The sequence below is a fragment of the Sinocyclocheilus grahami genome, unplaced genomic scaffold (assembly GCF_001515645.1).
Source record: "Sinocyclocheilus grahami isolate Dianchi unplaced genomic scaffold, SAMN03320097.WGS_v1.1 scaffold179.1, whole genome shotgun sequence".
Lineage (NCBI taxonomy): Eukaryota > Metazoa > Chordata > Actinopteri > Cypriniformes > Cyprinidae > Sinocyclocheilus > Sinocyclocheilus grahami.
The window spans coordinates 264,139-289,929 of NW_015505358.1; the positions used below are offsets into that span (position 1 = coordinate 264,139).

At 36.1% G+C, this 25,791-nt stretch overlaps 3 protein-coding genes across 5 annotated transcripts in view; all 3 read left to right on the forward strand.

The window, feature by feature from the left end:
- The window catches only part of grm1b (glutamate receptor, metabotropic 1b), a 17,765-nt gene extending 12,651 nt beyond the window's left edge, over nucleotides 1-5,114 (forward strand). For all 3 annotated transcript variants that reach the window (XM_016283994.1, XM_016283995.1, XM_016283996.1), the window contains one exon: nucleotides 3,938-5,114. In XM_016283994.1, the coding sequence (XP_016139480.1) occupies nucleotides 3,938-4,872 (935 nt within the window). In that variant the 3' untranslated portion in view covers nucleotides 4,873-5,114. The remainder of the gene's footprint in view (nucleotides 1-3,937) is intronic.
- A 4,698-nt stretch (nucleotides 5,115-9,812) lies between these two features.
- Nucleotides 9,813-13,068, forward strand: LOC107594109 (ras-related protein Rab-32-like). The gene is made up of 3 exons (XM_016284059.1): nucleotides 9,813-10,026; nucleotides 11,553-11,830; nucleotides 12,934-13,068. Exons 1-3 carry the CDS (start codon nucleotides 9,813-9,815, stop codon nucleotides 13,066-13,068), a joined length of 627 nt encoding a protein of 208 aa, XP_016139545.1.
- A 7,820-nt stretch (nucleotides 13,069-20,888) lies between these two features.
- The window catches only part of stxbp5b (syntaxin binding protein 5b (tomosyn)), a 47,197-nt gene continuing 42,294 nt past the window's right edge, over nucleotides 20,889-25,791 (forward strand). Inside the window, exons 1-2 of the mRNA XM_016284060.1 lie at nucleotides 20,889-21,400; nucleotides 24,214-24,311. Of these exons, the coding sequence (XP_016139546.1) occupies nucleotides 21,251-21,400; nucleotides 24,214-24,311 (248 nt within the window). The 5' untranslated portion in view covers nucleotides 20,889-21,250. The remainder of the gene's footprint in view (nucleotides 21,401-24,213; nucleotides 24,312-25,791) is intronic.

Sequence of the window (25,791 nt, forward strand, 5' to 3'; positions counted from 1 at the left end):
AAGCAAAATCTCTTTGATTTCATAGTTGTCTAGAGGAAACAATGGACAAACTAAAGGGAAAGTATGTGGCATAATTAACCTTGGTCTACAACCTTAAACAATCCAGTGTCACCATTTGTGCCAGACAAGAATGACACCTCAAATTGTGCAGCTTGTCGAGGAGAGGTGTGATATTATTTTTCTAAGCAATCGGACTTGCTATTTTTATATGACGATAAAATTACGGTGGCGACTTTTGCACAAACTTTTTTCTTCTGAAAATGTTCAAATGTTGTTAATGATTTTCCTACATGGTACTGTTGCCCAAAGTTTGATTCACTTTAATTGGTTTCAATTTAAATTGAGTTAAATTTTAAAACTGAGTTTTGAATTCAAAGGAAAAAGTATGTGTCTGAATCAAAGCATCATAGATGCATCATCAAACATCCATGCAGAACCCCATTCTCCAAGCCTTAGATTTGAGACCTAAAAGACCTTCACTGTCCTATTTTCAAAAGGTTTCCCATGACACCTGAAGGCCATTTATCATTTTTACAGATTGCTTGCGCTGTACAACTTATCGCCTGTGACAGCCCTACTTCACTACCTACTTCTCTGGCCTATTTTCATACACTATGATGGTCAATGTCAATGCAGCAGCCTAGAGTGTCCTAGCAATGTATTTTTCATCAGTTCACTATAGTATAGCTCCATTCTATGCTACTGGCGTAATGCACAGATTCACAGTAGCTCAAAAATAACCCATGTGCATGGGACAAATACAGATTTTATTTGTGATTCATGTATTTCTAGATACAAATTGTTGTCTTTAAGCTCTCCTTGAGTTTTGTCATTGGTAAAAGTGTCTGGCTCTCATGAAAACTGGTGTTGGTAATGAGGAAGCATTCATTTCCTCTCTCCTGCTGCAGTCTCTCAAGTCTCCTTTGGCTTGGTTCTTTCTTACGGCCGGTCCCTTAGTGGAAGGGCTGTTTATTTTTAGGTGAGCTGGAAACCTACTTTAGCACTTGGTGCATAAGCGAGCTGGTCACACTCATATGGCCAGTCCTACAAAGACGCACAGCAATGCGAAGTGTATTCTTTTGCCATTTTTAATTCATATTCAACAATGCATGCTTTGATCTCAACCCCCTGTTGACCTCTTAGAGTGTTTGCTTATTGGCGGAAGCATAAATTCGTAATGTCTCACATCCTATGAATATAGACATATGAGTCCACAGTAAAACGGGAAAAATCTATGCAGGTGTGTTTTGAATATTTCTGGACTGTTGCTAGATGGTTGCGAGAGCTTTGCTAGATTGGCCAAATTCAAGAGAACCAAAGCACACATTTTGAGAGTGGTTTCCAGGGCTTAATAAGGGGTTCAGAGGTGTTTTAGCATGTTGTGCAGTTGCCAGGTTGTTCATAGTATTTGCTAGGTGGTTACTTACTGACCCAAATCAAGAGAACCCACTCTGATTTTTTATGGCTGGTTGCCAAGACATTGTTTGTGGTTGCTGAAGTGTTCTGAGTGTTTTTGTGTGTTGCTATGTGATTGCTAGGGTGTTCAGAATTCACAAGGGTTACTTACCGTCCCATATGTGTAAAAAAAAAAAAAAAAAGTAATTCCCAGGGGTTTTATATCATGGGGTTTGTGTTTTTTATGGCTGGTTGCCAAGACATTGTTTGTGGTTGCTGAAGTGTTCTGAGTGTTTTTGTGTGTTGCTATGTGATTGCTAGGGTGTTCAGAATTCACAAGGGTTACTTTCCGTCCCATATGTGTAAAAAAAAAAAAAAAAAGTCATTGCCAGGGCATTGCTATACATGGGTTTTGGTGCATTCTTATGCAGTTGCTAAGGAGTTGCTTGGTAGTTGCTTTCTAGTCCAAATCAATAGAACTCATCCCAGATGTTTGGGGACTGGTTGCCAAGATGTTGCTTTGTGGTTTTCAAACCGTTTAGAATATTTTTGTGTGTTGCTATGCCGTTTCTAGGGTGTTTAAAGTGGTTACGTTTTACCATGTAAAAAATAAAAGTTTGTGGGTTGTTCCCAACGTGTTACTATGCAGTTGCTCTAGGTGCTCTGAGTGGGTTTTGGTGCATTGCTATGTGGTTGCTAGGGTGTTCAAAGTGGTTGCTCATTGTTCCATGTAAAAAAAACATTTTTTTAAAGTTGCTGCCAGGGCATTGCGATGCAGTAGATATGAATGTTCTAAATTGTTGCTAGGGTGTTGGTTACTTAACGGTCCAACTCAACAGAGCTCCTCCTGAAGTTTTGTGGGTTGTTGCCAGGATGTTGCTATGTAGTTTCTAAAGTATTTTGAGTGTTTTGTGCATTGTTATGTGGTTAGGGTGTTGCTTGGTGTGGTTACTTAAAAAACAACCCCAAGTTTTGTGGGTTGTTCCCATGGTGTTGCTATGCGGTTACTCTAAGTATTCTGAGTGTGTTGCTGTGCAGCTGATAGGGTGTTCAATAAGGTTACTTACTGTGCCTTGTTTTAAAAAAAAAGTAAAAATTGAGTCATTGACAGGGCTTTGCTATGCAGTTGTTCTGAGTGGATTTTGACGTATTTAAAGGGTGTTTAAAGTAGTTAGTAGGGTATTGATAGGTAAGTTTTGCCTCTTTGTCACCATCTGTGTTTGAAACCTGCAATTGCAGTTATTTGCGGAAATATTTTCTTTACGTGGGTTGTGTATCGGCACGGCTCCTCAGCACGGATGAATCTAATGTTTTGAGCTAGGTTTATGTGTGGGCTGTCAGTCAACGCACCAGTGAGGATATTTACTGTACTTCAGAATTATACTACGTCTTGGAAGTAAATCCAAAATAATAAGTTTCACCGGAAAATCTCATCTGAACAAGTAACATGTCTGCCAGTTTTGTTCTGACCAACCTAAAAAAAAAAAAAGTTTCACAATAAATTGCACTACCAATGGTGATTAAATCTAACTATCACAAAGTAAGCTCAGATCACGTCAAACCGTGCAAATTATCATTATTGTTATACTTTGATTTCAAATTGTTAATGTTAACATCAACACATGATTTTTGAATTTCTGTACAGTAATCTGTAATTGTCATACCATTCGAATGTCATCGAAAGAAATTGTTCTTTTAACCTCAAAAAAGCAATTTAATTTTCCTTAGAACTCGTTCTCTTTGAAATACAAATCTTTTGTAAGTACAGTGTAATCCCACATATCTGTAATCAGATCATTCAGATGCACATTTAAAATTATAATCTAATTTCAGTTACTTACATGCGTTTCAGTACCATCATGCACCGTTTAAAACTCTATTCTCAAAATGACAAGTTGCTGTAAGAAAAGGCTACAAATGATCCACCACCTGCAGCATCAACACACACAATAGCCGGGACTCCTTCTTTGTGAATATACAGACGTGACGTAATGACGCAAAGTGAATGATCTGAACCACTCAAATTAGAAAACATTATTATGAGCTTACCGTTGGGAATCAGACTAAGGTAAGGAGATCGTTTTGAACACTGATTTATTATGTACTTGCTTTGCAATTTATTTAGGATATTTGTTAACCAAAAAAAGATATGTAATGCAGCTTTAACAAACAAAAACATCCCCAAATTTTTTGGAGTTGTTTCAAGGGAGTTGCTATGCAGTTGCTAAGAATGTTCTGAGTGGGTTTTGGTGCATTGCTTTGCCATTTCTAGGGTGCTCTGAGTGGTTACTAGGGCATTGCTATGTGGTTGCTAACCTGCCCAAGTCAGAAGAGTCCCTTTGATATTCTGATCCGTAGTTTTGGGTTTATTGTCTACCAGATAAGAAGTCTGAAGCTTAGAAAATTATTTGCACACCATTATTAGCACAGTATAAGCAATAATAATAGGGATGTTTGCCTTAGAAAACACTACTATTAATAATTTAATGCATTGTGTTTATAGTCTCACATATGATCTAATAATTTTGTCTTCTCTCTTCAGTCTGTGAGCCCCTTCCCCTGCGCTACCTGGAGTGGAGTCATCCTGAATCCATCGCGGCTGTCGTCTTTTCATGTCTGGGCATCCTAGTGACCAGTTTCGTCACCTTCATCTTCATACTGTACCGAGACACGCCAGTCGTCAAGTCCTCCAGTCGTGAACTTTGCTACATCATCCTGGCTGGCATCTTCCTGGGTTACATCTGCCCCTTCACTCTCATCGCCCGTCCCACCATAGCCTCGTGTTACCTGCAGCGCCTCCTCGTGGGCCTCTCAGCCTCAATGTGCTACTCAGCTCTCGTCACCAAGACCAACCGCATCGCTCGCATTCTGGCCGGCAGCAAGAAAAAAATATGCACGCGCAAACCACGCTTCATGAGCGCCTGGGCGCAAGTGGTGATCACATCCATCCTGGTCAGTGTGCAACTTTCTTTAGAGGTCACATTGATCATCTTGGAGCCTCCGGAGCCCATAAAGTCCTACCCAAGTATTCGAGAAGTTTTCCTAATATGCAACACCAGCAATTTGGGCATGGTTGCACCATTGGGCTACAACGGCCTGCTCATTCTCAGCTGCACCTATTATGCGTTTAAAACTCGCAACGTCCCTGCCAACTTCAACGAGGCCAAGTACATCGCCTTCACCATGTACACCACCTGTATTATCTGGTTGGCCTTTGTGCCAATCTACTTTGGCTCCAACTACAAGATCATCACCACGTCGTTCTCCGTGAGCCTCAGCGTGACGGTGGCTCTCGGCTGCATGTTCACTCCAAAAATGTACATAATTATCGCCAAGCCCGAGAGGAACGTACGCAGCGCATTCACCACCTCCGATGTGGTGCGCATGCATGTGGGCGATGGAAAAATTGCTTGCAGGAGCAACAGCCTGCTAAACATGTTCAAACGCAAGAAGAACGCATCTGGAAATGCCAAGTAAGTAGCTCAGCGGCATTAGTGCAGTCTCTCTCCATCCTGTTGCGTTAGAGCCCATGGGTCCAGTCCTGTTATTCCAGCTTCTCTCCAGATCTTAAGATCATGCCAATTTCAGGAGCTTCTTCAATTAACGGCTCTCTCAGACATCTTGTGATTTGCAGGTCAACTACAATTAAAACCTGCACACCCAGGGGCATCTGAGCAGCACGGCTGGGGGAGACTGAGAGACTATAGTAGTTTTAGATGTATGTAATGGCAAAGAGCAAGAATTATTATTGTCCCACTACCAGTTATTGAGTTGCTGGGTGGTATGATGGTGTATATTAGATAATGGTAGAAATTTGTCAACTGTTTATTGAAAATTTTATACCACAGCCACAATAGATATATTTGTGGTATTTACACATGAAACATAGAGTAATGCAAAAATAGAGACTTGTTCCAAACAAGGCCAAAATCTTTGGGCCTAGTTGTTTTACGGTTGTGACTTGTTGCATAAGTATATCACTGTTTTGCAATGCCTGTGGTCAGAGTTGCAACTATTTGTTTTATAGTATTAGTCTTTTGTTTTAATAATGTGAAGCTGTTTCTGCAGTGATGCCAGACTAATTAATTTGTTATGAATCATCTGGTCTTTTGGTCTGAGTCTAAATCTTTTCCAGATAAAATGTGAGAATGAGATAAAAATGTATATTTATTTGTGATGTATATTGTGGTATAAAGTGTGGTCCAAACATTTGAGATCACTAGAAAAAATCTTCTATTTTGCTATGTTTTAATGTAATATTTTATATTTAAATATATTATTTTAAAATGTTTAAATATTATATTATGCATTTGGGATTACTGATTATGGATGGTTATTTAAAATAAATATTTTTGAAAATTATATTACTAACAATTTTTGAGTGAAAAGTTTATTTGAATTTTTACACAAATTCAGAATCTTTTACCATTTAGTTTTTCTGTTTGCTTTAATGACAGCAGCACTGGAGCTGAAATGAACAAAACCTGATGATCATGTTCTCCGGCATGATTTGAGATCATAAAAAGCATCTTTAGCTTCATTTGGAAGTAAATCTGACCATCGTTACAAAGAGTCACATGAGCAGTGACACTCATTTACTCAAAATACTTTTGATTAGTCTAGTCTAGAAATAGTAAAGGATTTGAATTTTTTCTCCATTAATTGTATAAGTTTATGTGTAAAATTCTACATTTTCAAGTTGGCCTTAGACTTTTGGACCTCACTTTAAACTGTTACTTTGGGCATTAGTGCAGTCTCTCTCCATCCTGTTGCGTTAGAGCCCATGGGTCCAGTCCTGTTATTCCAGCTTCTCTCCAGATCTTAAGATCATGCCAATTTCAGGAGCTTCTTCAATTAACGGCTCTCTCAGACATCTTGTGATTTGCAGGTCAACTACAATTAAAACCTGCACACCCAGGGGTATCTGAGCAGCACGGCTGGGGGAGACTGAGAGACTATAGTAGTTTTAGATGTATGTAATGGCAAAGAGCAAGAATTATTATTGTCCCTCTACCAGTTATTGAGTTGCTGGGTGGTATGATGGTGTATATTAGATAATGGTAGAAATTTGTCAACTGTTTATTGAAAATGTTATACCACAGCCACAATAGATATATTTGTGGTATTTACACATGAAACATAGAGTAATGCAAAAATAGAGACTTGTTCCAAACAAGGCCAAAATATTTGGGCCTAGTTGTTTTACGGTTGTGACTTGTTGCATAAGTATATCACTGTTTTGCAATGCCTGTGGTCAGAGTTGCAACTATTTGTTTTATAATATTAGTCTTTTGTTTTAATAATGTGAAGCTGTTTCTGCAGTGATGCCAGACTAATTAATTTGTTATGAATCATCTGGTCTTAGTCTAAATCTTTTCCAGATAAAATGTGAGAATGAGATAAAAATGTATATTTATTTGTGATGTATATTGTGGTATAAAGTGTGGTCCAAACATTTGAGATCACTAGAAAAAATTTTCTATTTTGCTATGTTTTAATGTAATATTTTATATTTAAATATTTAAATATATTATATTAAAATGTTTAAATATTATATTATGCATTTGGGATTACTGATTATGGATGGTTATTTAAAATAAATATTTTTGAAAATTATATTACTAACCATTTTTGAGTGAAAAGTTTATTTGAATTTTTACACAAATTCAGAATCTTTTACCATTTAGTTTTTCTGTTTGCTTTAATGACAGCAGCACTGGAGCTGAAATGAACAAAACCTGATGATTATGTTCTCCGGCATGATTTGAGATCATAAAAAGCATCTTTAGCTTCATTTGGAAGTAAATCTGACCATCGTTACAAAGAGTCACATGAGCAGTGACACTCATTTACTCAAAATACTTTTGATTAGTCTAGTCTAGAAATAGTAAAGGATTTGAATTTTTTCTCAATGAATTGTATAAGTTTATGTGTAAAATTCGACATTTTCAAGTTGGCCTTAGACTTTTGGACCTCACTTTAAACTGTTACTTTAATGGTTGATTTAAAGAGAGAGTATGGAAGTGATTGTATGTTGACCAGGGTCCAAAATTAAGACTTGCCAGGTACGAATTGCACATAAAATTTTGCCAGTATGCCTTTCACAGTTTCACATAGATATGGAGAAGCTTGTGTACCATCTACTTATTTTAAATGAGCCAGTGTTATTTTAATATTATAGTTTTTATAAAAAATAAATCGTTTTTATATTTTGTTTTAATTTTAATTTTAGTTAAAGTTTTAGTAATTTTGTTGTGTTTTTGTCATTTGTATTATTATTTTTTCTTTAAATATATCCTGTATGGTTTATATGAATTTCTATTTCGGTTACTTTAGTGTGTGTGTTTTTTTTAATGGTTTTACTTTTAGTTAATGATAATAACCCAGAAATGAACAATAAAACTGTTTAATGGCTGGTAAATTCACCTGCAATTGGCAGGTGTGGCAAAAAAAGTTAATTGATGTACTATTCCAGTTTTAATTAATATTTTGAATTCATTTTCATTTTAGTTTAATTTTGTTTTTGTCATTTTTATTAGTTTTTTCTTTAATTGTCTATATAGCTTTTATTGATTTTAATTTTAATTTTAGTTAATTTAGTAAGTCAAACTAAATGAAAATTTGATGTTGTCTTGACAACCAGCTGATAAAAAAAAAGTTTATTACATTCGACTATCATTTATTTATTTAATGTTTCTTTATGTTTTTAGTTTTAGTTAACAATAAGGTAAAATACAGTTTAACGTCCTGTAATTTTTCTCAATTCACCCGCAATTGGCTGGTGTGGCAAAAAAGTTAATTTTGGACCTTAATGTCAGTGCTGGATTGAGTAAAAGCAGGAACCAAACGTGTAGGTGCTCTTGATTTGTGTCACTATATCTTGCTTTAGTATGGCAGCAGTAGTTGACATGAAACCAACACCAGTCATTGTGATGCTGTATATTCTGAGCCGTTTATGTTTTTCATAATAGATCGAATCATCTAAAGGACTAGCAGAAAATAACCACTGTAGCAGAAAATGAAGATTTAGGAATTCAAACAATGTGCAGCAACTCTATCAGTGACAATTTAACGTGTTTAAGGTATTTTATACAATCATGACTTTTATAAACTACATTTTAAACGGAATCTATATTAAATAAACATGATCATCAAACAGTTTTAAGTCTACATTACAGCATTAAATCACGCAGCATATGTATGCAGTAAACTACAGCAAGTGTAGATAACAAAAAAATGCCTAGTAAATTTATTAGCAAAATGTAGCAAAAGTTTTTAAGTGCCAATGTCAAAACCGCTGTATTTTTTCATGGTGTATTGTTTTTAATGTACTTTTTGTATAGTTTGTGTGTTTAAAGTACAGTAGGAAGTGTATATATTATTTTTCTTCTATTTATGTGATTGTTATGTTTTTAATAATGTAAATATATATCATATATCTCTAGATTTAGATGGTCATGACATAAAGCTAGAGTTTGTATTAATACATTGACTTTTCCATTAGACATTATTACCTGTATTTGGTAGCTTATCTTACTTGTTGGTTAAATGTTTTTATATCAGCTCCAAATACTTATATGCTTCATATAGTCAGTGTGTTAATGAAGATTCAAGATCCCCTAATGCTCAGCAGGGCCACCGACGACAGTTTCACCAGAATGTACCACGAGTCCTCATATGAAGACAGTTATATACTCTTGTTATGACCATTTAAATCCTATATGACATGACGGTTACTAAATTATTATGGAATTTTAAGCAGTTATAGAAGATTGTATTCAGGTAACTTTTTAGATATTATCTGAAATGATTATGCTTTAAGTTTTCTTTTTTTTGTTGTTGTTGCAGTGCAATATGTGTTGTCAGATTGCATACTGTAGTCTATACTTCAGCTTTAAGAAAACATTTGTGCTATTATATTTTTTAAAACAATCATTTATTGCATACTGTATGAGCCTAGAAGTAGCTATCTTACGATAAAACTACATGTTTCTACAGATGACATTTAGTTCTGCTGTATTTTGTCAGGAGCTGTTTAGCTTATTTTAGGTGAGCATGTTTTATTAGGTTTATGATAAATACTGTATATTTTGTAAATAAGCTCTCAGGGTTGTTGCTGCAGTGTTTAGTTAATAATTTCCCAAAATGTGACCAGTTATTGCTTTCATATGACCATGTTAAAGAACCGTCTTCAACACCTGTGTGTCTCACTGTCACTTTATGCACGCTTTGCACTTGAAACACTCAAACTTTGACCTTTGATTTAACTTGTAAATTCTGTGTTACTGTTTTTAATGCTGGAAACGGTCTGTGTTGTTGGTAGCATGGTTGGAAAACAGGACAGGGATTTAACCGGCAGAATAAATTAGAACTAGGTCATTTACTGCAGATGCGATTTGTTATCGCTATCCAGGAAAATGTCAAGAGACTCAGAATTAGGATTCACTGAACATTTATTTAAAGTTTTGGTGATTGGAGACCATAAAGTTGGGAAAACCAGCTTTGTTAAACGATTTGTGAAAAATCAATTCTACGAGGAGTTGAAAACGACTATAGGTGTGGATTTTTCTATGAAGGTGATAGACTGGGACAGTCACACGCGGGTGCGATTTCAGCTGTGGGATATAGCAGGTAAGTCTTTGTTTAAAGGGGTCATACGATGTTGCTAAAAAGAACATTATTTTGTGTATTTGGTGTAATGAAATGTGTTTATGCGGTTTAAGGTTCAAAAAACATTATTTTCCACATACTGTACATTATTGTTTCTCCTCTATGCACAGCCTTTCTGAAATGCGTCGATTTTTACAAAGCTCATCGGTCTGAAAAGCGAGGTGTGCTGTGATTGGCCAGCTATCCAGTGCGTTGTGATTGCCGAATACCTCAAGCGTGTGACGGAAATGTTAGGCCCCTTACCATACTGTGATGCCGTGTCCGGCCGGAGCTAAGAGACAAAAACATTAAAAGCCATAATAAACGAGGCATTTGTTGCATCCAGTGGGGACATAATTACGGATTATAATGACTTATACTGTCTTTTTACGCGATGCATTGCATCGCGCCGCGTAAACATAAAACCATGTCTGCATCAGAGAAATGACAAACAACAAGCGCTACTCTACACTGCTCAAAACTCACGTTTGAATCATCAGTGGCAAATCCTTTAAATATAAAAAACGTACTTACAGTCTGTGAGTCAGAACAGCCGGCATTGTAGTCTACTCTACCAGGATCAGGAAACAGTCCTCCATAAAATGCGCTGCACACATCTGAATATTTGGGTTGAACTGTCCTGGAACAGTGTTGTAAATACAACTTAACCACTGATTTCTAGTCGTGTCCTTTTTTAGAAGGCCAAACAAAGTAGTTTTGCTTTCACAACGAAACACAGCATCACACATGATGGGCTTGAGTGAGCGGAGGCCTGTGGGCTTGAGTGAGCAGCGGCGGGAGGGCTTGTGGCAACCACATGTGACGACCCCGGGCTGGACTCCGCTTCGTCCACGGTGAAAGCCGATCCGGCGATCCACAGCGCAAAGTTGATGTACTCCCTCAGTGACCAGCACGGATCAGCTCCAGGCATGACAAAGCGGATATCGTCCTCTTTTGGAAGAGCCGTTTTAGGTAGGCGTGGTAAAAGAATATCTCTTTGGATTCGAGACTTTAGGCTTTGCAACTTTACAGATCTTCTTTATGCACCAAGAGCTTGTAACACTCCAAAGAGAAAGGAAAAATTTAAATCGCATCATATGACCCCTTTAAACTTGTAATTAGTATTGTCATAATAGATTAGCAGTGCATAAAACTCTAATTATGTTGATGTACATATATATGTACTATGCAGAGAAAATGGTATCATGAACAAAATATGAAAGTTAGATACAGAAATGTGTCTAACTTTGACAAAAATGTTTGTTTTTTAGTGACGTTGGTTCTCATCAGGGGTAATTATTAACCATTTAGTGGCACAGTTTCACTTTCAGATTCATATATAGTGACTATAAATCTCCAGGCAAGAAAAACATGTCATATGAATCTGAAATGCCTGTAAACTGATCAGTTTGTGTTTCTCAATTAAACTGGAGAGTTAGGACCATAATCTTAAAGGCTAATTTGGTGCTTTCTGATTAAAAGTGTTTTTTCTTCTCTTGTTTATTTAGGTCAAGAGCGTGTAAGAGGACTGAACCGTGTGTACTTCAAGGGATCCAGTGGTGCGTTTGTTGTGTATGACGTGACAAACAGGTCAACACTGGATGGAGCTCTGAACTGGAAACATGAACTTGATGGTCAAGTAATGCTGAAAAACGGCCATCCAATCCCTGCTGTTTTACTGGCCAATAAATGTGATGAGACTAAAGTGTGCCCGAGGAATGCCTCTCTTCTGGAGAAACTCTGCCAGGAGAAGGGCTTCATTGGATGGTTTCAGACATCAGCGAAGGTGACTGGATTATTATCATGCTTTTTCCATATTTAGACCCATTCTGGATAAGAAACAGGGTTTTTTCAACCCAACCAGTGTCCTCCCTCCATGTTTATGTATTAATTACATACTTAATATCAACTTTTTTTTTTTTACTTTTATGTAAACATTAATCATGTTTTAATACTTTTGAAATAAGTCTCTTCTGCTCACCAAGGCTGCATTTATTTGATCAAAATTACAGTAGAATAGTAATATTGTGAAATATTATTACAATTTAAAAGAATTGGCTAAAGTGTGCCCGAGGAATGCCTCTCTTCTGGAGAAACTCTGCCAGGAGAAGGGCTTCATTGGATGGTTTCAGACATCAGCGAAGGTGACTGGATTATTATCATGCTTTTTCCATATTTAGACCCATTCTGGATAAGAAACAGGGTTTTTTCAACCCAACCAGTGTCCTCCCTCCATGTTTATGTATTAATTACATACTTAATATCAACTTTTTTTTTTTTACTTTTATGTAAACATTAATCATGTTTTAATACTTTTGAAATAAGTCTCTTCTGCTCACCAAGGCTGCATTTATTTGATCAAAATTACAGTAGAATAGTAATATTGTGAAATATTATTACAATTTAAAAATAATTGGTTTCTATTTGAATATATATTTAAAATGTAATATATTCCTGTGATCAAAGCTGAGTTTTCAGCATCATTACTCCAGTCTTCTGTGTCACATGATCCTTCAGAAATCATTCTAATATGCTGATTTACTGCTGAAGAAAGTTACTTATTTCTTATTATCATCATTGTTGAAAACACTTGTGCTGCTTTACCTGTTTGTGGAAACTGTGATACATTTTTTCCCCCGGATTCTTTGATGAACTGAAAGTACAAAAGAACAGCATTTATTTGAAATAGAAATCTTTTGTTACAATATAAATGTCTATACTGTCACTTTTGTTTATGTTTAGCTACAGTATATTAAGTTTATATTATTGCCTTTACTATTATAAAATGTATAGTAATGTCACTTCTACTATTCCACTTCTGTTTCGTTACTAGATTTAAACTGATGTAGCTCGATTTAATGGAGATTTGCTGTTGTGTTTGTGTTTTAGGAGAATATCAATGTGGATGAAGCTGCTAAATTCCTTGTGAAGCACATTCTCCAAAACAATGAGGAATCAGAGAAAGAAGAAGAGCAGAACATGCAGATCAACCTGCAACAGCAGTCAAAGAGCACCTGCTGCTGATTCACAATCCCTATGAGACAGCTTGAGGTTGAGTCTATATAACTGTGCAGAACTCTAGTATATTACTTGTTTCTATACAGCATATCATTTTGCAGTTAGTATTTTTTATATATTTTATTTTATTGTCAATGATTAATAAACATTTTGGGGGCCATGAACGAGTACCATGCTGAATGAGTTTCATGCTGAGTATCTAATAAATACCTCTGTGGCAATGTGTCTCATTTCCCCTGCTAATCTGCTACATGCTCACGGGTTATTAAATACATCAGCATGGAAGGAGACTAACCGAGATGCACCGTACATACTTCAACCTAACACTTCAGGAGTGAACAGAAATGCTGTCAAGATGCCAAATTACAATACGTTTCTCTCTGCAGAAAGCAGCGTGCACAGGGACATGGCCTATATTTTCATATACAGCCGTCAAAGGTTTGTTTTCTTTGGAAAATAGCAGGAGAGAATGTTTAAAATGAAAAATAATTTAGTGAAGTTACACTGATGAAAAATAAATATAGCTTCAAGATAATATTCCATATTCCATCAGGGCATAAATGCTGCCTCAAGCTAATATATCTTTTTACATTATTTGACAAAAAGTGGCAGAATTTCCATTTCCGTGCATAATTTCTGCAAATTTTAGTAACTGCACTCTAAAAAATGCTGGGTTAAAAACAACCCAGTGCTGGGTAAAATAGGGACAAACCCAGCAATTGGGATGTTTGGACCCAGCAGTTGGGTTACTACCCAGAAGGTTGGGTTAAACATTTAAACATTTAACCCAACCGCTGGGTCAAAACAGCCCAATTGCTGGGTTTGTCCCTATTTTACCCAGTACTGGGTTGTATTTAACCCAGCATTTTTAAGAGTGTGAGAAAGCAAAAACATACACTAATCAAGCCCAATGCCCTGCTCTATTTAAGCAAGTTTATAAAATGATCAATTATTTAAAATAAATAAGTGAAATCTGTCCCATACAGCGATTATCCACCTTTCTAAAAAATGCTGGGTTAAATACAACTCAGTGCTGCGTAAAATAGGGACAAACCCAGCAATTGGACTGTTTTGACCCAGTGGTTGGGTTAAATGTTTAACCCAACCTTCTGGGTAGTAACCCAACCGCTGGGTCAAAACAACCCAATTGCTGGGTTTGTCCCTATTTTACCCAGCACTGGCTTGTATTTAACCCAGCATTTTTTAGAGTGCAGGCCACAGGAGCGATCAAACACATCAGCATGATGCACAGCTTCCATACACAATGGTTAATGTCACAGAAATAGGAAGCCGTTCCCAGCGTGACCCAATTTTGAGTGATTGTGAAGAACTCCGGCGTTCTGATGCTCTCCCCCCCAGAGATCTGGACTATATAGAGCAAATACTCCATTCGACCATAGCAGCCTCAGCTAGGCATTAGCTGCCAGCATAGGCTATTCTGGATTCTGTGCATGGAAAAGCAGGTTTGAACTGAGTTTTTTTGTGCTCGTACGCAGCCGTGTATCATGTCGCACAGGTCTGATGCTTCGCCATTCAGCGCGTTCCCCCAGAGGCACGAGAAACGTTCCCGTCTCGGCCGTAAGTGCTTCCCATCTGTTAGCGCTGCTAGACAGGTTGTACAGGTGTAGCGCTTTCAGACTTTTCTGTCAGATTTCCATGATAGTATTGAGAAAACAAGAAAGCACTGTTGCGTTATAATGTTGTTGCTGAACTGTGATTCAATTAAAAATGTATTAGGAAGCGGATTGTTAATTAATTTGCTCAAGAATGAGAGCAGGATTATAAAATTATGAATAAATGATGTCATTGTATTGTCCAAGGATACTGGTGAATGAATATGCAAATTTTCAATGAAAATGTCAGCAAATCAGAAATGAAAATGTGCTGAAAACATATTCACCCTCAGGCCATCCGAGATGTAGATGAGTTTGTTTCTTCATCAGATTTGGAGAAATGTAGCATTACATCACTTGCTCACCAATGGATCCTCTGAAGTGAATGGGTGCCGTCAGAATGAGAGTCCAAACAGCTGATTAAAAACATCACAATAATCAACAAGTAATTCACACCACTCCAGTCCATCAATAAATACCATAATCCATAATTTTGCTTTCTCTAGTGAAAATTTGTCTCATCTGAATCAGGAGAGAAATATGCACCATTTACAAGCGAAAACAGTCCAAAACTAAACAAATATTTTGGTGGATTGTGATGTGAGAGACAACAGGAGATTTTCACTTTAGGAAGCGTTATGGATTATGAGCTCATATTTTGGCTTGAAGCAAGAGTTTAAAGTTACATTTCCTTGATGGATTTGTTTCTTACAAACATGCAGCTTTTTACTTAACAAGATGTTAACTGATGGACTGGAGTGGTGTGGATTACTTGTGGATTATTGTGATGTTTTTATCAGCTGTTGCTCTTATTCTGACGGCACCCATTCACTGAAGAGGAGTTGTGCGGCATTTTATAGCTTTTCTATTAAAATTACTAACATTTCCATCTTCTGTCTGTCAACAGTTTGCTGACTAATCTCTCAGTTGCTTGGAATATAGAATGTGGTGGTCTCATTCTGGTCTCACTAATTACTGTGGTAGTCTCATTCTGGTTCATCGTGTGAACACTGAGCCTGAAGGCAGGTTTTTGCTGACATGGTGTGTATAGGAGGGCAGATATTTTTACTCTCCCATCTGTTCCGCACCGTCCCGTATAGTTTTACTTTGTAGCGTCCTTGGTGTGCGTCTAGGGATCTGTTCTACATACCACTTATTTGAGCCCCTCTCTGCAGTTGTTTACAAATAATGTGGAGTGAATTTATCCGTAATGATGAAGCCTAAGAGTTCTTAAGAGATCTTAAGAAAGGAAACTTTTAGCAACTCTTTGGTACTTTGTATGAAATGTGACTGATTCATGCTGCTTGAAATATTCAGCTCTAATGGATGCACATGCATTATAATGTTTCTGGTTGCTTTTGAAGTGGATATTTTGCTTAGAGGAAAACCATCAAAGACAAAGTCTGTGTCCTATATACTTCAGACCTAGTTTCAGAGGCTGAGTGAAGGAAAGTTTATTTAACAATAAACACAAAAATATTGCATGAATAATATATTTCAAAAACTTCAGAATTCTACTCTTTCAAAGTAGCTACTTATAATTTTAAGCAATTTTAGCATTTATGTCAGCCAATGAATGTCTGTTAGACGCAGTATTTTTTTGTTTTTTGTCTTTTTTCCTGTACAAATATCTAAACAATTTTAAAGATACATTAACTTGAGAAGCAAAATGACATAAGATATTAAAGCTTGTTAAATTAATTTAAGCTTAAAAAAGAAAGAAAATAACTTAAAATAAGACAAATAAACTGGTTTTCCCTTTGAATTAAGATGATTTATTTTTAAGATTAATACTGTTATATAAGTCTTGTTGTCAGCTCCCCATTGGATACTGCAAAGAAATTTGGGGGCCAAATTTTTTTCTGAATGTTAAATCTTTTCCAGTCTGCTTTGTGTGTCATTTTGAGTAATTTGCAGCATTCATAAGCACTCATAAGTCATTTACATATTCCATCAACTTTCCCCTAGACACATGACAGCTTATCCTGAACAAACTCTTTCATGGTACACAAAGGAGCAGAGTTTGTGTCTGATGGGTAACGCTGCGGCTCCATGTGCGTGAGCAGATGGCTCTCATGGAGAAGCGGATGACTCTGCTGACGTACAGAGCCTGAGAACCACACAGGTAGGAGGGAAGCTGGACAGAAGAGAGTCCGCGGGACACATGAAAAGCTGCAATGCAATGCACGACCTTTGTGCACTTCAAATGTGTTTTTGTGTTAAACCAATAAATGGGGTCCATGTTAAAAATCTGGGATTTTCATGAACAGAAAGAGGTTTTAGGATTCAAAATCTTAAAACATGAAAAGGCTCAACATAAAGTTTTTTAATATTCCATTTGTTAACATTAGTTAATTAACATGAACGTACAATGAAAAATACTTTTAAAGCATCTATTAATCTTAATGTTAATTTCAACATTTGTTATGATGTTGATATTATTTAATAGACTTGAGCTAATATAAACTAACAACAACAGTTAACTAATGTTAACAAAGATGAATAAATACTGCAACAAATGTATCGCTCATTGCTAGTTAATGCATTAACTAACATACATTTCTTTATTTCATATTGTTATGCTGATAATATAACTTGTAAAATGACATGCAAAATAGAATTTCTTAGAAACATTGCCAAGTTACGAAACATGATACCTGTTTCTGATGCAGAAAAGCTAGTTCATGCATTCATGACCTCTAGACTGGACTACTGTATTGCACTGCTAGCTGGTTGTCCTGCATCTTCAATAAACAAGCTACAGGTAGTCCTTCTGTATTAGTTACAAAATATTATTACTCACCTACAAAGCCCTTAATGGGTTAGCTCCTGTGTACCTAACTAGTCTTCTACCACGCTACAATCCATCACGCTCCCTAAGGTCACAAAATTCTGGACTTTTGGTAGTACCTAGGATAGCAAAGTCCACTAAAGGAGGTAGAGCTTTTTCGCATTTGGCTCCCAAACTCTGGAATAGCCTTCCTGATAACGTTCGGGGTTCAGACACACTCTCTCTGTTTAAATCTAGATTAAAGACACATCTCTTTGGCCAAGCATTCAAATAATGCATCTCATAATCTTGTACTGCAGTTATATCTGATCAAATGCACATTATTATTCTTTAGCTTGGGTTAAACAAATCAATTTTGCTTGGTTGAAACAATATACAGGACTACCCAATTTTGCTATAAGTTTGATTGCAACATATAATAATTACTGTTAATAGTGTTCATTGTCTGTTTGATTACGTCTTTAATTGATTTTTCCTTACATTTCTGCCATTAACTGACAGTCACCACTCACCACTGATAAGCTACTACTAAATATATTGTAGAAACGTAATTTTCTGTAAAATTGCTTTGCAACAGTTTGTATCGTGAAAAGCGCTATACAAATAAACTTGAATTGAATTAAAGCTACTGTGATAATAAAGTAACCAATATACAAATTATATTTGGATCCACTGTCCCAAAACGCATTATATACTGCATTTATCACGTAGGCTCAGTATTAGGATTTGATAATATTTTCTACATAGATGCTGCATAAATGTCGGATTGAAAATTACATCATTAAACTCCTGAGACATTGAGAGGAGACTGTGGAGACTGTGTTACCAAGCATCCGGAAAAAGCAGCCATTACAGGAGGCCAAATGTGTCTGCCACAGGCTTCATTGAGAATATGTTGTACCCAGACTGAGAGTCCCAGATGACCTGATGAGCCAGTACTGTAAATCACTCTGTCTCAGAGAGAAAACTGTTGAGTTATACTGTTAATTTCCACTCTTTTCTAAAGCACTCTGAGCTGGAATCTTAAATGCAAATTGTTGTAAATATATATATTTATAGCTAAGGGAATTACATAATATTTTAGCAACTCTGTGGTTTACTGGGCTTTTACAGTTCAATTGCTCTTTTAAAAAAATCTGTTTTCTCTTTAATATTTGTGAATTGTCCAAGACATTAGTCAGTTACTGTATAATGCACTGCAGGTGGATTTTAAATGAGAGGTTGTACAGGTCAAGAGTGTTTTTCATAAATTTCAGATGGGGGAGTCAAGGAAGGCTTTCACGTTTTATATGTTCATTTTATAAGCTGTTGTCCAAAACAATGGCTGAATATTTCCTATTTGTTTGTCTTTTATATTTTTGATGTTTATTTGTTCTTTGCTTAATTTTATTTTAATATAATAGACTGCATAATGGCAGATTCCCCTTGTGAAAACTACTGCAAATAGGGCCCACATCAGATTATGTTGCCAGAAAGGGTAAAATAACTCATCTTTTTTTCCTGGACAATGAGAGAGGAAAAGTATGATTTTCTAGCTTTAGTCTACACTTTTAATTAAAGTAAAAAATATATACATTTATATTTGAAATAAATAAATAGTTAGTAATAATAATAATAATAATAATAAAACATTATATAGTATTATTTTATTACAAAATTGTTTATTATTATTAATATTAATAAGCGTTATAATTATCTATATAATTAATTATATATGTAAATATTATCATTTTACTATATAATAGTATTATTTTATTATATTATTACATTAAATCTAAATATTATTACTTTATTAAATATTGTTAGGTAATAATAATAAATGTTAACAATTCAATAACATTATTTTATTAATTTTATAAAATATAATAATAACAACAACAACGGTAATAATAAGTGTTATTATAATTAGATATTATACTATATATATATATATATATATATATATATATAATATAATAATTTAAATATAATTAAATAGTATTATTTTATTAAATATTATTTAATGATGCTTTTATTATATTTATTCAAGATAACTGTATTATTATTGAGCGTACTAAAATGAAACCGATTAAAGCCACGGTGATTGCCCTTATCTTCATCATAATCATCATCTAATGTTGGAACTGTTGACTTTCCCGAAGGTTAGTATTATTCAGTGGTTCCCAACCCTGGTCCTGGAGGCACCCCAACACTGCACGTTTTGCATGTCTCCTTAATCAAACACACCTGATTCAGCTCATCAGCTCATTAGTAGAGACTCCAAGACCTGAAACTGGTGTGTCAGAGAAAGGAGACATGCAAAATGTGCAGCTTTGGGGTGCCTCCAGGACCAGGGTTGGGAACCACTGATTTAGAGAACTGCTATATCCTCCTGAGACCCAGCTATGGAGTTTTTGCCTCTGTAGTGGACATTATATTTTAGTGAATTTCTCTGAGACCTCACATGTCACAGTTGTAAGTCTGGAGTCCTGTACAGAGCACATGCAGGGCTTTCCAGAGATACCAAATGATTGGATGTTTCACCGTGACCACTCCCTCTCCTTGGTCTTTAAAGGTCTTTATCACTTGACATTAATTTAGTGATAAAATTGTACATCCTTATGGAAATAGGATCATATTTTGTAATTACAATTTAAACCTGATTAATTTTCAAATTGTTTGTCATAAATCAACATCTCAGGAAAATGTTATGGGGTTTCAAATCAAAATATGACTTCCTGTTATGAAACAGGACATCATTTCATACATGTCCACTGTAGAGGACACCAGGACTAAAAGCATGTTTATTATACATTTTGGGAGACAAAATAATTGAATAGGAAAACAAATTATATATCAATATTCTTATGAAATATTAGATATTATTGTGAAAATCTGGCCAATTACTACTCCCATTATTACACAACATGCTGTCCCAACAGCACTTTAATATGCAAATTAGATACAGTGTATAGATAACATTGTGCTTAATGGGAAAACCAGTTTATGGAATTTTTACACACATATTTCATAAAGCAAAATGGTATATCAAATCATTTTGTTATATATATTTTATAACATAGTTGAGAACCATCCTTAAACAAAGTTAGGTATGAAAAAATCCTGAAACCTAAAAATTGATTGGTGATTTAAAAAAAATTCCCATTGTTTTTGCCTTTTCATGTCTACTCTACTCATGTCATTTTATTTTTTTTAGAAAAACTTAGTCCTGGTGTCCTCTACAGAGGACATAGCATAGCATATAAATAAAATATAATTTTCAAAAATGTTATTTTACCATTTATTTCTTATGCTCTAAACAATGTAATGACATGAAAACATACTAAACTCGCAAAGCTTTTTATTTCTGGTTCTCAGCCAAGCGTGCTGATCCTGAGTCAGTGCGTTTCTCCCGCACATCCGGGTGTCGCCTCCACAGCGCAGACGCGTCGCGGTGATTGCAGCGCTCTGCGTTTCCGCGTTAGCAGCGGGGGGGAACCAGCCGAGGGGAGGGAACGGAACACAGCGAGATTGGCCGAATCTAACTGGATTACGCTGCCCGTGTCGCGATTAAAATGAAAAAGAAGTGACATTCGAGATTCGACCCTGCGGCCGTGTTTAGGAAGTGAGCGTGGGATCATGACATTCGCTCGCGCACGAGACGGGCTGACAGCACTGCCTGACATGTGAGACATCAGGGCGAATACAACAACAGTGCGCTTGTGTGGCTGTCTCCGCCACCTTCTGTTTATGCTCGCTCTGCTGATGCACATTTTGCATTCGTTTCGCATTTGCTGGAGGCAATATGAAGAAGTTCAATATCAGGAAGGTGTTGGACGGCTTGACTGCGGCGTCCTCTTCCTCCTCCTCGGCCGCCGCGTCCCCTCAGTCGGGAAACAGGGAGAATGACATGATTCAGGAGACCCTGCAGTCAGAGCATTTCCAGCTCTGCAAGGTGGGATTAGTTATTGTGATCTCATGCGGGGGGTGATGGGGATGAAGGGGGCTGAGTGGCGCCAGCTCACCTCAATATTCTAATACGCGCGAGAAGAACACCTCCATATTCTAATACGCGCGAGAAGAACACCTCAATATTCTAATACGCGCGAGAAGAGCGCTTATAAAAGCAGGTTTCAAACGACGGGTTTCATCTCGTTTAAATCACCTCAGAGTCGGTTTTAGCCATCACCGGCTGGATTAATAACCCAAAGGTCGGTTCACGAGATGAATCGCTCGCGTGATGCCAGAGTCGAAGGTTGACGAATCGGTGGAGGTTATTTTAAGTCGAATTCATTTAACGCGCAACGAGCGGAACTGATTCAAATTAGTATGAGGTGACTTCAGAACGACAGACTCCTTTCTGTCATATGGAAAGTCGTGCCAGTCTAGTCTGTCAAGAAATACCTGTGCTTAATGTTTAGTCATGCAGTTTAATTCGGATTGTAGAACAAATCGGCTCCTTTGCTAGTGTGAACCTGTTTTTGTTCAGTCTATGGTGTGAACGGATAGTTCATGTTCTAATTCGCGGACTGTGTATTAACTCAATTTATCCCTGAGATAAGTCAGGTTAAAAGTGATGACGGTATTTTAGAATTATAGTATTTCCTAGTTTAGTTAAGTGATCAAAATATCATTAAAGGTATATTCTGTCATCATTTATTCAGTTTTTTTTAACACAAAATTATTCATTTTGGGTGAAAATTATCAATCTCGCTTGGTAGTATCTATAATACATTTTTATATGGTTTTGTTTCTTAATTATTATGATTTTTTTTTGTGGCTCAGACTGGCTTTAACGGGTTCACCAACAATGAAAATAGTAAATAATAACCATTCAAAACAATGTTTATGGCAAAATTATGACTTAACAAACACGAAATAAACGAAGTGAACGTTTGATAACTAAAACTATTTCACAAAATGTTTTTAAACATGGTTTAATGGATAAAATGAAATATGTCAACATATTTAGTATTTACATTTTCTCAGATTGAATCTACTGTATGCCGTAATTGCAACTTTTTATGGAATTTTAAAGAGAGTATGGATCCTTACTATCTCTATGGTTAGGCGTTTTATTTGGTTTGGCTTATGCATTTAAGATATGCGTTCTCAGCATATGTAATTGTAGTCACTACACAAATGCTCTGGTAACCAGCAGGCTGTATTGGTTGGGCTTTTGTGTTTTTTTTTGTAGTGTATACATTTGTGGGACATTAAATGGGGCCATGTTTGGGAACAGGATACCAAAAACCAGGACTGTCCCCAGAAAACGACCACACTAACCTAGCGTTACTCAAATATTTAGCCACAGAGTGAGCAGTTGGTCTCACTAAATAAAAGGTCCTTGTAATACCAGAGCACAAGAATATGGTAATCATTAAGTACCATGGTAAATATTAAAGTAAAGTGTTAACATTTGATATCATCACTGTACCATGGTACCACCACAGTAATTCAGATGTTAGTCAGCTGTCAACTTCAGCTTCTCAGCATCCTGTGGTCTGAACCTCATCTGTAATATCTGTTTTAATTTCTATCCAATTAAATCCTAATTGGAATCCCCGGCCCCCACCTAATTACTAAAGCCACTAATAAGAAGAGAGGCCTTGCTAGCTTTGAATGATTTGTGTTTTCCTGAATTGTTGTTACTTGTTTGTGTTCCTCCACATGGTTGGATATATTGTTCATTTTTGTTTTGGTGTTATCTGCAAGGCCCATCAACGTCCCTCATATATATTGACTTAATCAAACTAGGCTATATCATGAATATGCACTGACCTAAGGATGTTTCCGCATATGCAATGTTTAACCAACATCATGTTTTCTTTGCTCGGGTCTTTCACAGGTTCTTTTGCTATAAATGATTGACATGGATTCATGTTTCCTGTGTATTTTTCGCCAAAAAATTGTTGTTAATAACTCCATGGAGTATTTCCATGGAACACAAACAGACAATTTTTGTAGAGCTTCATGCATGCAATAACATGTCTGTAAATCTCCAGAAAAGCATGTTAAACTTGCTTTATATTCCTAGTCTTCTGAGGAAATCTGGTATCTTTGTATCAGTTTTATTTTAGTATAATTGATATTCTATTATAGTTTTTGTTAAAATTTTGAAATGGATTTTAATTCTATATATTTTTTATTGATATATTTTCAGTTTTAATTTTAGTACGTTTTAGCAATTTAGTCTAGTATGTTTTAGTTTTAACTTTTTTTTTTCATTTTCATTATTATTATTGTTTAAGTGTCTATATAGGTTTTTTTATTTTAGCTTTTTAATGGTATTTCAGCTTAAACTAAATGAAAATGAGAAATGTTGCCTTGGCAACAAGCTGAAATAAAATAAGTTTTTTATATTTTATTTTATTTCAGCTAATTGTTATTTTACTATTTTTAAAACTATGGTTTTAGTATTAGTTAAGGATAATAACCCTGCTTCGTATGAGGGACAGATTGAAATATAGGTTATTTCATTTAAAAAAAAAAAGCAACAAGAGAAATTTCTGAAAAAAATCAATTTTTTCAAATTTGTGCAGTGTGTTTAGTTACGGACATTATTATCAGCAAATCACTTACATTCCTGTCATTTCCACATACAAAGTGTTCTTTTGGCTTCAGAAGACTTCAAATATAGTGCTCTTGATGGTCAACACAGGTTTTGTTCAAAATGTGAGCAAGAATTTTCATTTTTGACTGAACTTTGCCTTTAAGAACAGCATTGTCATGTTTATAGTTTAATGCAAATCATCTTCTGCTTCACAGACAGTGCGACATGGCTTTCCAAATCAACCCTCTTCCATGGCTTTTGACCCTGTGCAGAAAATTCTGGCTATTGGCACACAGAGTGGAGCCCTGAGACTGTATCCTTCATTTGAAAAGCTGGCAACATACCCAGCCTAACTTACCTGGGGAAAAATAAGTGTCAGATGCGGTCTTGTTGTTTGTGTATATTTAAACAAAGGCAATCCTCCCACCCTTCTGTGTTGGAAGTCTTGTTGCACAGAGTAATTAACTTGTTCAAAGCATGTGTGGTTGTTTTTTACTAACCTCCATGCAAACAAATGATTATGTAAGTTGCAAAATACAAGTAACAACATCCTCTGGCAAATCATCTTCTAAGAGCCTTGCTGTTCCCCCAGGAGATATGAATATTTACCCTAGAGAAGCATCATAGTAGCTACTACCTCAAGTAACAAAACAAAAAAAAAAACTGAAAGAAAGACACTCTAACATGTCTAACATGTGCTAATGCTTCGTTTAAAAAATCAAACAAACACATTATTTACCTTTTAATCCACACCGCTCTGTCCCTCCTCTGAGAAACGTGCTGATCATTTCCTGCTTTTATGAAGCCCCACCCTCAGAAATAGATGATGGGCTCTGATTGGTTAGCTAGCCCAGTGTGTTGTGATTGGTTAAACCGCCTCTAGTGCTCCTCTAAATGTCCCATCCCTCACCTCAGCGGCATGTGCTCCGGTTGTATTGTAAACAACAGCGTCGTTAATATTGCTTATCAGTAGGGATGCACCGATACCACTTTTTCCAGTACTCGCCCGATACCGATACTTTTATTTTTGGTACTTGCCGATACCGAGTACCGATACCAAAATTGTCATTGCATTTGTAAATTTTTTAAAATATTGGGTACAGAAACCAAAAGAGTATGTATAATATTAGTTGGTTAACTTAATTTATCAAATAGATACAATCAAACCAAAATGTATTCAGACACCTTCAACATTTCTCACATTATCACAGTTTATTCGCTATAGTTTAGAAAATGGTAATAAAATATGGCAAGAACTCGAAGTTAAACTGTGTCTTAGGTATGTAATGGATTACAATAAACCAAAAATTATTCATACAGCTGTCAATATTTACACAACTATCAATACTTTGTTGGGTGACCCTTAGCCTTAATGACAGCGTATAGTCTCCTGGGCATGCTGTCAACCAGGTTCATGCAAACCTGAACTTCAGTTTTTTCCCAGACTCGGTCTGAATAATTTTTGGTCCCAAATTTGTATCAATTTTACTGGTAGTCCACTGTATGAAGAATTTTGGGGTATAATATATCACAGTTTAGTTTATTTTGCTATCCTCACTTTACATAAATGACCTATAGTGTCCTGCACCCACTAGTAAGGAACCACTCGCTATAAATCTCCTAACTGTGATATTTTCATAAATAGAAGTCGCGCTTTTTCATCTGAAACCTGCAGCGATTTATTTTCCAAAGCCACTCATCTAATGCAGAAACTCTCATGAAGCAAGCAAAACACACGCAACGCGTGCACGTATTTGTAGTGGTGCAGAATGAGAGGGACAAGTACAGTACAG

Bases quoted from the DNA above. Each gene is read 5' to 3' on its own strand.
- LOC107594109 (XM_016284059.1), top strand. From the start codon at position 9,813: ATGTCAAGAGACTCAGAATTAGGATTCACTGAACATTTATTTAAAGTT. The intron at 10,027-11,552 runs GTAAGTCTTTGT...TTGTTTATTTAG, and splicing joins TCAGCTGTGGGATATAGCAG to GTCAAGAGCGTGTAAGAGGA. The intron at 11,831-12,933 runs GTGACTGGATTA...TTTGTGTTTTAG, and splicing joins GGTTTCAGACATCAGCGAAG to GAGAATATCAATGTGGATGA.